This window comes from Martes martes, assembly GCF_963455335.1.
Source record: "Martes martes genome assembly, chromosome: 4".
Lineage (NCBI taxonomy): Eukaryota > Metazoa > Chordata > Mammalia > Carnivora > Mustelidae > Martes > Martes martes.
The window spans coordinates 112,911,493-112,924,928 of NC_137891.1; the positions used below are offsets into that span (position 1 = coordinate 112,911,493).

General features: G+C 49.5%; 1 protein-coding gene across 1 annotated transcript in view; it reads left to right on the forward strand.

The window, feature by feature from the left end:
• The first annotated feature begins 571 nt into the window (after window positions 1-571).
• BCAR3 (BCAR3 adaptor protein, NSP family member) overlaps window positions 572-13,436 on the forward strand; it is a 110,009-nt gene continuing 97,144 nt past the window's right edge. The window contains exons 1-2 of the mRNA XM_080801835.1: window positions 572-713; window positions 8,287-8,617. Of these exons, the coding sequence (XP_080657961.1) occupies window positions 8,301-8,617 (317 nt within the window). The 5' untranslated portion in view covers window positions 572-713; window positions 8,287-8,300. The remainder of the gene's footprint in view (window positions 714-8,286; window positions 8,618-13,436) is intronic.

A 13,436-nucleotide genomic window follows, 5' to 3' on the forward strand; every position in this document is an offset into this window, starting at 1 on the left:
TATGATTGATTTGCCTGTTCCAGGATTTGGTTATTTGTGGTTACCTGGATCGTTGCCTCATCAAAGCCCTTTAAACTGCAAGCCAGCCAGGTGTCTGCAGAGAGCAAAGCCGACCAGCCGGGTAATTAACGCGGGGAAGGGGGAGGACTGGAATAGGGAATACCGTCCCTCGAGAGGGGTACAGCGAGGAAGTGGCCAATCCTCACTTCAAGACTTTTTTTGGGGGGGGGTTCGAGGGGAACCAAACTCTCGAACCCGGCAGAGGAGGGCAAGGCGAGGTCACGGCATGTAAATGTCTCGGGGTTCCGCGAGGGCGCGCGAATCGGCTCGCCGGGGTGGGGCCGCGGCGCCGCAAATCACCAGTTGAGGGCTGGAGCGCGCGCCGCGGGCTCAGAGCCGCGCCTGCAGCTGCCGGGTCCGGGGTAGGAGCCCGAGCCGGAGCCGCCGGAGCCGCGGGAGCCGCCGGAGCCGCGGGAGCCGCCGGAGCCGCGGGAGCCGCCGGAGCCGCGGGAGCCGCCGGAGCCGCGGGAGCCGCCGGAGCCGCGGGAGCCGCCGGAGCCGCGGGAGCCGCAGGGCGCACGGGAGATCCGCGCGCGGGCTTTTCTGCGGGCTCGCCCCGCCGACCATGAGCGGCCCGTGCCCCGGGAGCAGCCGCGGCTGGGGGGTCGCCGAGGGGCGCCTCTGAGTCCCGGCACCGAGCGCCGCGCGGGGAGGTGAGTGTCGGCCGCGCGCCCCGCGGGGTTGCTGCTCGTCCCAGGGCGCCTTGGCCTCCCCCTCCTCTGGGAGGACGGGCTGGGAAGTTTGTTGGAGAAAGTTGGAATAGGGGGAAAGTTGAGCCGGCGCTCCCCCTGCCCCCAGCAGAGTTTGGGGGCGGGAGTGGGGCGGGAGTGGCTGAAGTGCGGACCCGGCTTGTGCCCTCGGGGCCCTCGGAATTGGCCGGTATTCCCCAGACGTGGCCCGCGGCTGGAGCCGCTCAGCGCCGTGCGGTGAGCATCTCTGCTCTTTGCTCTCGAGCGGCATCTTCCCGGCCGCTGGTCTCCTCCAACCCCCACCCCTGTCCCCCGCCGGTCCGGGCTGCTCGGCCGGCCGCCCTTGCTCGGCTCGTCCGGTCCGCTCTCTGAGGGGGTCTGGGGGGCGCGGGGGCCTAGGGGCTCCGTTGGAAGCCCTGGGCTTGGAGGAGGCGAATTTCTCCCGTAATCTCTCCGAGAGTTTGCAAAGAAAGCGAAGGAGCCTGCCCAGTAACTGTTGACAACATCCCCCTCCCTCTCTCTTTGTTGAGAAAGAATGAATAGTTGGTTGTGTCGCTCCCTCTGCGTCGGAGAGGGGAGGGAAGGGGAGGTGGAGGGAGGGACGGTGGACGCGACTGGAAGAGGTTCGGATCTCAGCCCCTCTTTCCCTAGCGGCAGCGGCTGCCACCACTTTAAAAGTTGGATCAGGTGTAGACACTTGTCTGGGAGCGGTCGAGTGGGCTCCGAAGCAGCTGGCAAGGCGAAGTGTTCCGTGGGCAACACGGTGGGTCGTGGCTGGGGTGGAAAACTGGTTTTGGCATTAACTCGCTTGAGGAAGAGTGCACCGAAGGGGCAAGAGCGTTTGCCTAACCTCGCGTGTGCTTTCGCCCAGAGCCATTGGCTGGGATAGAAAGTGGAGCCAGGCGTTCAGAGATTTCTTTTAAACCTTGAAATTTATCTCCCAAGGCTGCACAGATCTGTCCAAGGAAAATACATTGGCGGAGGGAAGGTCAGTTTGGGAGCGGATGATCTTCCTGCACGTTGCCAAGGACGGAGGCGGGAGGAAGGGGAGGCCTCGGTGCTGAGAGAGGGGGTTCAGCAGAGCATCCGTGCAGGGGCTGCCCAGTTAATAGTGGCGAAGCCACAAGTCAGGCTGCTGTGTGGGGGTGTGCAGGGGAGTGTATGGAATATTATGTGAAAGGCGTGCCATGCGGGGGCTCCCTTACCTCCAGCTTTCTCTAAACCTGCTGAGAAGCCTGGCATTTCCAGATGACTAACCAAGATCTCAGTCTCCTGTTCATATAGAAAGGACTGCTTGTCAAATGAAGGCTAAGCTTAAGAACTTTATCATGTAAATTCTGTGTTGTGTTGCTTGAAATACAATCCATGGAAGAATTATTCATACCTCAGTCATTTGGCTAGACTTCATAAATTTACTTCGAAAAGAGGGATACTCTTCATTTCTAAACTGAAGAAAAAATTCCTTTTAAGTGCCTAAGCCAATTTTTTAATCTTCTCTTCCTGTTTGACGCTGCAGACAGGTCACAAAACTCCATATCCAAATGAGAAATTCTCTGTTGGGGTCATAATTGGGCAGCTGACCCAGTTACATTTCCAGAGTTTCAAATTTGACAAAGTTTTTAACTCCCACATCAGGTGACCATCTATAAGTTTAACTTGAAAAATAGCTCATTTTAGAAATAAATTGGAAAAATCCAAACAAGCGGGCTGCCTGTCTCTGCCTTGACTAGCACGTGCTCTTCAGTTTCTTCGGGACATCTCTGCAAGGCGAGCAAGTTGGACTGCTGGTCAGGAGCACTTCAGAGACAGCCAGTGAGCAGGACCAGGAAGGTAGCACAGAGGGTGGGAGTTGGTCAGGCTCACTGTCACCCTGTTGAGATTTCAGCTCTTTGGACATTCACAAAGGTCTCATATGTTCATATCAAGATGCAGAATCTTTGACCTTTGTATATATTTCAAGGTCTGGCATTAGACTGAATTAGGACACCGTGTCTGTTTACCTGCATAGTGGAGAGAGGTGACGTCAGGTGGCCAAAGTCTCACCTGGGCTTTTCTTTTAAAGACTGCCTGTAGGCTCTCTCCATGGGCCTGTGTGTGTCTATGTCCTGCTTGGTTTGGTGTTTATGTCCATGGCTCTGAGTTAAAACATTTACCTCCCCGTCCTTCCTGGCTGTGGTGTTTCCCAGAAGCAGTGACTTCTTTTGTGAACTCTTTGTAATAGGGATACCATGCTGAGCAAGACAGATCTGGTCCCTGACCAGCTGGGAGGAGACCTGCTATTTATTGAGTTCTTGCCACATGTCAAGGGCTTTCTGTACACTGTTGCATTTACTTTTCAGAGCAGTCCCACAAAAGAGCTATTTTTAACCCATTTTTACAAATGGGAAGCTGTCAGAGAGGTTGAGTAACTTGTTCCAGGCCACACAGCTAGTAAGTAAATGGCAGAGTAGGGATTTGGCCCTGTGAATGTCTGTCTTCAAAGCCTAGGTTCTGATTCATACTGTGTTTGATTAAAAAAAAAAAAAAAGAAAGAAAGAAAGAAAAAGAAATCACAAAGTACATAAGTATGTAATGGCTAGGAACATTGAGACAGAAGCATCTCCAAGTAGAGAAAACCTGGGAGCCAGGAAGTGGAGAATTGGGGTTAGTCTTCACCATACTTTTCCAAGCACTATGCCCACCTCAGAGCCTTTGATTTGCCCAGTACCCTTCCTGGAACTCCCTTCTCATCTTCTCTTGACTGTTTCTATGTCTTTTTTCAGGAACCTTTTCAGAGAAGCCCTCCCATACCACCCTAATCTAACTAGCTCTCCATCCCAACTGGTATGTTCTATAATTTCTTCCTGGTTTGTGTTCTTTAGGACACTGATGCTGGGATATTACCTGGTGTGTTTTCTTGTCTGTTTTGACTGGACACCCCCCCCCCACAATCCTAACTTACACTCCATGAGAGCCAGGACCCTGTCTAGTTTTTTAAGTCTTCATCCCCGGTACATTGTAAGCCCTCAGACAATATATACTTAGTGAATGAACATTTACTTCCTTTATTTGGGCTTGATTCTCTGAGATCCTACTTATATGTAACACTCTGAGATTCTGCCTGGTGGAGTCAAATGTAGTAAGTGGCTTTGCTCTCAAAATGAAAGGTACTTGGGGCATCTGGGTGGCCAGTCGGTTAAGTGGCTGCCTTAGGCTCAGGTCATGATCCTGGGGTCCTGGGATGGAGCCCTGGAGCCCCAAGTTGGGCTCCCTGCTCCTTGGGGAGTCTGCTTCTCCCTCTCCCTCCCCCTCCTTGTGTTCTCTCTCTCTCTCAGATAAATAAATGTTTAAAAATTGAAAGATACTTACCTTGAACCTAGATCCCAACTACATACCATGTACTTCCTTCCCTTAGATTTGCCCGAGGTTTCTAGAGTCTGGAAAAAATAAAAGTGAATAAGGGTCAAGTAGGAAATACAGGGAGTACCCTGTAGTAAGGTTGTAAATGAATTCCTTCCACCTATAGTTCCCCCTTCTGCCCTCCGTCCCACTTTTAGTTATATTTTTGGAAGTTGTGTCTCTGGTCTGGGCCCACCTCCCCCACTCTTAGGCCGATTTAAGCTTGACATAGGGCCCAGGGCTGAGCCAGTGTTTCCAAGTGACTACACACAGGGCAAGCCTATGTTTTAATGGGGGAAGAGTCCCAATTTAGAGGTAGTGGGTTGTGGAGGGGAGCCTGGCTTACATATTTCAAGTTTGTCTGCAGCTAAGAATTCTCTGGAGGTTTCAGCTTGGATAATCTTCTCCCTCCGGTTATTAAACTCTGCTTTACATTATTCAGCTCAGCATCCCATCTGGCCGCTGGCTGAGTCTAGACCCTCGTCCCCACTCTGTACTCCCATAGCGCTAAGACTCACCAGCTTGTGTGGCCGGGACTTGCTGTCTGCTTCCACCACAGAGTAGTAACCTCGTGAGTACTGTTGTTGACACTGTCCCCAACACCAGTCACCGTGCCAACCATGGAGGACGCCCTGCATCCTGTGTGTGGTGATGAGAAGAATGAATTGATGCTTCTCTCGAGGGACCCCTCCTCACTGCCATTCTGTTCTGTTCCTTGGGTACCCTAGTCCGAGTGCAAGTCGCTCTTTACCAAAGAGATTTGCTTATCTAGTGGGCCTCAACCCCCGACTCCACTTTGGACAATACTGGTGGCTTTCAAAAGATTGAAGCCAGGGTCACACCCACCGAGGTTCTGATGTCATTGGTCTGAGTCACAGCTTGAGTGTCAGGATTTTATTTTGATATTTTTTAAAGATTTTATTTACTAAGAGGGGTTGGGGAGCAGAGGGAGAGAGACAAGCAGACTCCACATGGAGCGCAGAGCCAGACGTGGGTCTTGATCCCACAACCCTGAGACTGCGACCTGAGCAGAAATCAAGTCAGATGCTGAACCGACTGAGCCACCCAGCGCCCTGGGTGTCAGGATTTTAAAAGCTTCCCAAAGATTCTTATGTGCAGCCAGCTGGAGGACCGCCCCCGCCCCCTGCTCCCCACCCCAGCTTCAGGTTTTCAAAACTCAGTCCTTGCTTTAGGCCCTATAGGCTCGAAGCAGCCATGGTGAGAGAGAGCAGGGATATAATTCATGGATATTGTATGGTTCCTGACAGTTTAAGAGATACTTTCACATCTGTTATCACAGTTGATAATAACAAGCTAAGGGATCTGCTCTATGGTTTAAATATTCCCTTTATGTTGAAAAATCCACATCCTGTTCTGGCTCCTAAGCGAACACACCAGTATCTCACCTCCTAAGACTGAATTGCACCATTGGTTCCTCACACTCCCCAGCTCAGCAGCCAGCCTGTTAGCCTCCCTCCCGCAGGAGGCCTCTTCTTACCCACTCTGCACATTACAGCATCGTACTGTCCTCTCTTGGCTGTGGCTTTGAGCTCCTCATTCTTCCCTCTGTCCCTCCTTTGCTTGGCCACTGCCCGAGGTCAGGGTTCTAAATCCTTCCTCGCTGGCTTGTGGGCAGCAGCTTGATGGGCCTGCCTGTCTCCCTTCTTTCCTTTCCAGAAGTCCCGGAGTTACCCGCTTGGGCACAAACCGGCTTCTTTCCCTCCCTTCCAGATCTTCTCTAGCACCTAACCTTGGAGGTACCTCCTTGCCTCTAGCATCCTCTCGGAAGGCTTTTCCATACAATTCTTGACCTTTCAGAATCCCTCCAAAATGTCTCATCTCCAGCATCGCCCGCCCTGTTTGAGATCCTCCTCAAGTCAGTTTGTTCAGATTAATTGTTTTTCCCTCCAGCATATGAAGGGTCCCTGGTGATTCTGAGTTCCTGGTCAGGGATTGGGGGTGATACATCATTGATTCTCTAAGTATCTTATATGGAAGAATTATTTCAATGGTTTTTGAATTGAAAGTAGGAGGGGCACGTGTTAACCCTCAATGCAGAGAGTAAACTGAAGTATGGGAAGCTTGCTGAATGGCATTCTCAAGCACTTTGGCCCCGTTTTGAAATCAAGATCTTGGATAAGCAGAGAAGAAACCTGTGGCCAGAAACGTTGGAGCTGGGGCAACCTTTACCCATCGTAAGAACCAGATATAGTTGATCAACTATCCCTCTGCATAGAAAGAGGTTCTGTGGGCTGCTCTGGGACTCCCCAGCAGGCTCTTTGGAATGATCTAGGCCTCCCTCTGAAGAGGGTGCTGACAGCTTGGGCAGGCAAGCATTCACAACTGTGGGGGGCGGGGTGTGTGTGTGTGTGTGTGTGTGTGTGTGTAGGGTAAGGGAATCCTGGTAGGCTTACGTCACTGGTGGTCAGGCGGGGAGGGCCAAGGAGCTTGGATTTCTTTTCAAATAATGATGACTAACATTGAGTAAGTTCTGACCTTGTGCCAGGTGCTGGCCAGAACTGGGAGCAGCCCACACGGGGACTCACAGTCCTATTGTTCCGCGCCCACCATGAGCCAGGCCTTCTGTGTGGTCACTGTTTGGTGTGGAGCAGACAGGCCCCAGAATGACCAGGTCTGGGGAAGAAGGAGGACAGCGTTAGGATCATACACCTTGTAGGAAGGCTTTCCTTCTGTCCAGCCCTTGGCACTTGTGTGTTTCTGTCTGTCACAGGTGAAGCAAGGGATTGTGGATGTTTTATTGTCTGTCGTTCCCCTTGTGCTACCTTCGTCCCGGTTCTGTGTGCTACACCATGAGCTTCTGCAGCGGTGCACTTGCTTGTCTTCAAGCCACATGCCAAGGCCCCAGTTCCTCTGTGGAATGGACTCTGCAGGGGTATTATTCAGTAATGATTTTCACTCCAAGCTGTCCTTTTGCAGTGGAGAGGGGTGGCCTGTGAGGAATGGGGGCTGCAGGGCTTTGGGACAGACTACAGAGTAAAGGAAATGTTTTGCTCCCCAGTCTTGGGGAGGCCAGTGCATCAGGCAGACTGAGTTCGGGTGCTGTGTTGTCCAGACCAGTCTGGTCCCCTGGCGGGTGGGACGGATTCTGGATCCTTAATGTCGCCAGGGACTAGTTCTAATTTTTATTCAGGCATGGGTTTCTTCTCCTGTAATATTGGCCTTAAAAATGACTTGTATAATTTGGCTGAGGCCAAAATCATAGTTTGGTTTTGTGGGGGGGGTGGGCATATGCTGCCTCTTGCTCAGGGCGAACATTTCTGCTAGTGATCGTAGCTGGGCATAATTGTTGGGTCTACTTTTGCATACAACCTAGTACACGTTTTCTTTTTCTTTCCGTACTCTTCCCCCTTTCCCCCCTTTTGTCTTATTTCTCTTCCTTCCCACTCTTCCCTGACTACAACATGCTTGCTGCTTAACCCTGCTAGTGGCAGGTGTGTTTCTGACCCCTCTGGGGGACAATGTACCCTCACCCCAGGAGCTTTCCTGTGCAGCTGAGCCCATTCATGTAGGGAGGAGTGACCCACCTCCTCACCCCTGACCCTGGCCCGTCTTCGTTAATTAGAGTACATTGATTTATTTGTAAGCACCAAGTCTTTGCTAGAAAAAATTCTGCCCGGTTACCCTGGGTAGCACAACTGAGGGGCCAGTCGACACGGAAGTCCTAGCAGCTGAGGAATTCCAGTAATCTCCACCTGTTCTTATCATGTACAGGGTGGTGGAAAGACGGGGGCTAATTATCTAACATTTATAATGTGTTCTCTAATGCACTTACCTTGAAACCTTGAGTACTTCCTCAAGAGTCCTTTTTGTTAGTCATGCTTTTCCATCAGCTTTGGTCATCTGAAATAATAAAATGGCTCATGTGCCCCTAGAGTCTCTGAAACACGTTTGCCCTTTTTCCATCAGTGGATCTGCTGCTAACCCAGGAGAGTTCCTCTGTAGGATCGAAAAAGGGACATGGTTAAACTTCCCATTTCTATTACATTTCACTGGTGACGCCATGCACTGTTTGTCCTGTTAATGCTCCACGAACCTGTTCTTTTGTTCTATGGTACATTTCCATTTCTATTTGTGAGTAGGAAGTCCGTTCTTGTGATGGCCTGAGATTCATGTCTTTGCTCTTTTCTCTTCCCCTTAGAGGAGCCGAGAATTATGGCTGCAGGAAAATTTGTGAGCCTTCCCAGAAACATGCCAGTGAATCACCAGTTCCCTCTGGCCTCGTCCATGGACCTTCTGAGCAGCAAGTCCCCTCCAGCTGAGCATCCCGCAGATGCTTATCAGGACGTGTCTATACATGGCACCCTCCCACGGAAGAAAAAAGGCCCTCCTCCCATCAGGTCCTGTGATAACTTCAGTCACCTGGGGACCCTGCCCCATTCCAAGTCCCCACGGCAGAACTCTCCTCTGACCCCAGCCATCATCCAGGAGCACCCCCTGCAAGACTGGAAAGGTGAAACCTTCACCTTTAGGTAATTTCTTCATTTATTTACCTTTTTTTTTTTTTTTTTTTTCCAGAGAGAGAACCTGGGGGTAGCAGATGGGGTAGGTGCAGAGGGAGAGAGAGAATCCCAAGCAGGCTTCACACCCAGCGTGGGGTCCAGTGTGGGGCTTGATCTTACAACCCTGACATCAACCCTGAGCTGAAATCAAGAGTCAGACGCTTAATGGACTGAGCTACCCAGGCGCCCCTTCAGGTAACTTCTTTAATGCCACAAGTGAAAATGACTTGGCTTAAAGGGCTTTTTTGAAAAAGCCTTTCTCTTAGGGAATATGTCAGCTGTACAGAGTAGAGCAAATAGTTTACCTCCCAAGGGCCCGCCACCCTCCAGCTACTCTGGGCTTGGGCCTGGGCCAGCCCTACTTTGTCTGTACTCCCGCCCACTTGCCTTCCTCTGTGATTATTTTGAAGTCAATTTCAGCCCCTGTTTTATCTGTAAATATTTTGGTATGTGTCTTTCAAAGATAAGTACTCTTATTTTTAAAAAAACGTAGCATAAAAAACTATAACACCTAAAAACTTTAACTGTTTCTTAGTATCTAGTATTTGAGAGTATTTTTACAGCTGACTTCCTATATATTGCTAAGTCCCTCAAAAGGAAGCACAGGTATATTTTTTAATTATCATGATACCAGATTCTGAGCTGTGTCCATCTGATTCTATAGAGATGCCAAGATGGCTGTAAATTAGGACCCACTTCTCCAACATGCTGAAGTAAAATTTGGTCTGGCTCCATCATCGGGTTGGCTTCTGAATACTTTACAACAAGGATTGATTTCTCCTACCCACTAGGGATCTGGGTAAATAAGCCTTACGGTTATAAAAGCTTCTTGTCCGGGGTTTGTATTGGGCCTGGCTGTGATTAGTTTCTGCTTGTTAGAGCTGGTTTAGAAACTGCCTTCCTTTTCCTGCCGGGGAAGATCAGCAACCTGTGATGTTATCGGGCAGAGAAGGGGCTGGTTCTTTCTGTTTTATCTCCTGGTGTCTCTTTTTGTCCGACCCTGCAGCAAAGAAAGCCACTTTGATCCTAGCTCACTTCTTTGTTCAATATCTATATATTGAGCATCTGTGTCAGAGTACATTGATTTTTTTAAGCACTAGTGCTTCACCAGGAAAGTTCTGCCCAGTCCCTCTTAGTAGATGAACCAAAGGGCTGGTCTGACCTTAAAGATATTCTGGCAACCAAATTTTTCCAGCAGTCTGCTCTTGCCCTTTGGTGGGGTGAGGAAGGATGTGAACTGACAGGATAGCCATGGGGCATCTGAAATGGTATCTTCCTGGAGCCACTATTCTAGCGAAGGGCCCAGGTAATACACATGTTAATTGCAGATTATATTAAGTGCTATGAAGGAAATCGCGATAGACCGAAGATTTAGTGGGCCTTTTTCTTTTTTATAGTGCAGACAGATCTTCTGAGGAGATGCTATTTGAGCTAAGACCTGCGTAATGAGAGAAGGCAGCCATGGGAAGAACCAGAGGAAGGCTGTTTCAGGCACAGGGAGAGCAGGGCAAAGAGCTGGAGGTGGGAACAAGTCTGGCATGTTTGAAAAAACTCCAAACGAAGCTAGTGTGGCCTGTAGCTGCTGTGTAGCAAGCTGGGAGGTGGACAGTACAGATGCTGGGAGAGAGCTAGGCAGGTAGGAGATCAGAATTCGTTTTAGGGGCCTAACTGCAGTTGTATAAGACGAAAATAAGTAGAGGCCAATATACTCTGTAGAAAGTGCTGGAGAGTCCTGAAATGTTTCTGATGTCAGCTCATAAGATTCCCCAGGGTGTCCTGGGCATTAGAAAGCCCTGCACCTGCTCTGCAAAATGTAGCCGGGTGACCTCCCAGCTCGGAGAGCTCACAGCCAGCCCGCTGGGGGCCCAGGTTGGTGTGGAGGTGCGCAATTCGGTATTGTTCATACCGAATCATTGGCATGGAACATGCAGAATGGGTGCTGTCATTGCTCCCTCTTGGGAAGATTAAGAGGCAGCCAAGAAGAAGAGCTTCTGGCCAGCCAAAAACAAGCACTCATACCGGGCTGCACAGGGTGGAGTCAGAGCCAAGTAGTCCCCGACTTCCTGTAGCCACTTTTTATTTATGGAGTTAACTCTGTCGTGAGCTCCATGTCCACTGTGTGCCCTAAGGAGGCCATTCATGAACTCACTCCTTGACATTCTAAGGCCCTGGCTGGGTGCCAGCTCTCACAAGGGGGCAGCTCCTGGGAGCCCGAAGGGGTGGCAATGGAGTCATCCTTTCTGTCTTGAGGAAGTTCTTGATCAACACCCAAGGTCCAAGCCGTCAACCCTGCCAGGAGTTCAAAGCTTTTTGATTTGAAAATGACTTGGACAGAGGTCAGATCTCTGCAGAAGATCTTATCAGATGATGGGCCCAAGTCCTGGGTTTGAAGTCCAGGCTGTGGAAGACTTGACAAGCCCTGCTGGCTTACGTGTGTCTATCATTCAGAACTACATTTGTCCAAATTCACAACTTCGTCGCTTAACTTAAAATACCTCATTGTGAAAGGCGAATACAGGAAGTAACAAACACATATCCTTTAGGGTTACTGCTGAGCGAGCAGGTCATGTCGAAGGATCGTAAAATCCCTTTCTCTCCCTGGTCTTATTAATAGATATTGTTATTTTTAAATGTTATTTATTTACTTATTTTTTTGAGTAATTTTATTTATTTTACTTATTTACTTATTTCTGCCCCCAACATGGGGCTCAAACTTAGGACCCTAAAGAGTTTCATGCTCTGCCAACTGAGCCAGACACCCCTATATTTGGTTCACGCAGTGCACTTTAAAAACTATCTTGAGGTGTTCCCGGTTTTGAGGAGTTCAAAGTACCTTGTATTATTATTTTATCCTTTTAAATATTCCTGATATGATTATTAGCTGCCTCAGTTCCTTTTTTGGAACAAGCCACAGAATTAACAAATAAAGCTTGTGCGCCTGTGAAAAGGAAGGGACAAAAAGGTATGAATGAGAATCTGGGCCTCCAGAGGGGGAGGACTGCCTGGGTGCCTCAGCAGAGCTGCCGTGAGGGAGAAATAGCATTTCTAGACCTAACTCAGCTCTTATAGCTCAGCTGCTATGAAAACACCAACCACCTACTGCTCACTCACTTACCACTGGAAGCTGGGACCTGGTAACTTTTTTTTTTAAAGATTTTATTTATTTGAGAGGGAGAGAGTGTGAGCCCGGGGAGGGGCCAGGGCAGAGAGAGAGGCAGACCCCCCCACTGAGCAGGGAGCTCCACGCGGAGCTTGATCCCAGGACTCTGGGACCATGACCTGAGCTGAAGGCAGATGCTTAATCCACAGAGCCACCCAGGCACCCCATGCTGGGAGCTTCCAAAGTTAAGAGTTTTAGATCTCTGGCCCCAAGGTGTGAGACTAGTTAGGTCTACTTTTAGCAAGATTATTGATTTTTTTTTTTTTTTTTGATGGGGGGACTTGTTTGAGGTTAACTTTTTTTGGTCTTACTTGTTACTTTTCATAATGAATTCATAGGTTAATTTCAGTGAGAGTGACTTGCCTGACAGTCACTCGACAGTGACTTGCCTGGATGTCAAGTCTGAAAATCTTCCATTTTGTCCTATTTGCTGTTGGCGCAATGATAATGGGGTCATCTGGGAAAGCCCAGACCCACTTTTCTTGTACACCCCACCTACACTCAGAGGGGAACCCACCAGACAACACCTTTTGCTTTGTAAAATACTCTGATAAATTGCAAGTTTGCTATTTTCCTGACAAATATATTTAGCTCATTAATCTTTAAAAAGTTACCCTTATTATAATTGCATATTATTTGAATATCTGCCCTGTGGAAGGCCCCAGGCAAAACAGAGGAAATTTCCCCTTTCACCTAAAAATTTGTATTATTAAGCAGTCTTATAAACATGTGTCCTAGCCACACAAATTACTCTCTCTCACATTTTATAGTTTTAAAATATCCTTAATGACATGTTCATAAATTATCCTGTGTGCCCATCCTCACCCCACGTAAGAGACCTGGCAGATTTCATCATGAGTAGCAGCAGTTTTTGTTCTCATTCACAGTTGAGAAGGTGGTTCAGGAATGTTGAGGCACCTGAGCTCAGACCCTGGTGGGTGACCGAGCAAGGATTAGAACCCAGAGTGCTATGGGTCCTTCCCCAGACACTGGGCCCCACAGCCTTCTGAAAAGTTGGCCTCGGCTGGGGGCATCTTCTGAGCTATCCTCTTGCATGGAAAGCTTGCAGTCCCCAGAGTCTGAAAACTAGGGCACCTTGAACACCCACCTTGGGGAAATGGAGTCTTGGCCACCAGGAGCCAGGCAGAAGGCAAGCCTGGAAGGGAGAGTTGGTCTTTCCTCATTTGGAGACTGTATCTCTTGGCTTTGTTGTTGTCTTGGCTGCCCTTGGATGTACTTGTGGTTTTGAAAGGTGGCCAAAGTGAGAAGCCAGGGTGCTCTTAAACCTGCTGCTTGATGTCACAGAAGGAGCCTTTGTTGTGCAGGCAGAGTAAGGCTTCCCCAAGAGGTGGGCAGACAGGATTTCCTCTCGACAGGAGCGTTTGTTTGACTGCTGTCCCTTTGAGTCACTTATCTTCAAGGGTGAATTTTTATTTGAACCTGGGACATTCCTTGGGCCGAGAGGGGACCGGTTCCTGTTGTTGAGATGTCTGTGTTGTCCGGATAGCCAAAGGATCGGCTCTGGGAGAGCGGTACAGGTCCTCTTCCTGTCTTTGGGTACGTGGAGGCATGCATTCCTGGGAACAGCTGCCTGGTGCCTAATCCCTTCGGCCCTGTGTGCTGTGGGAG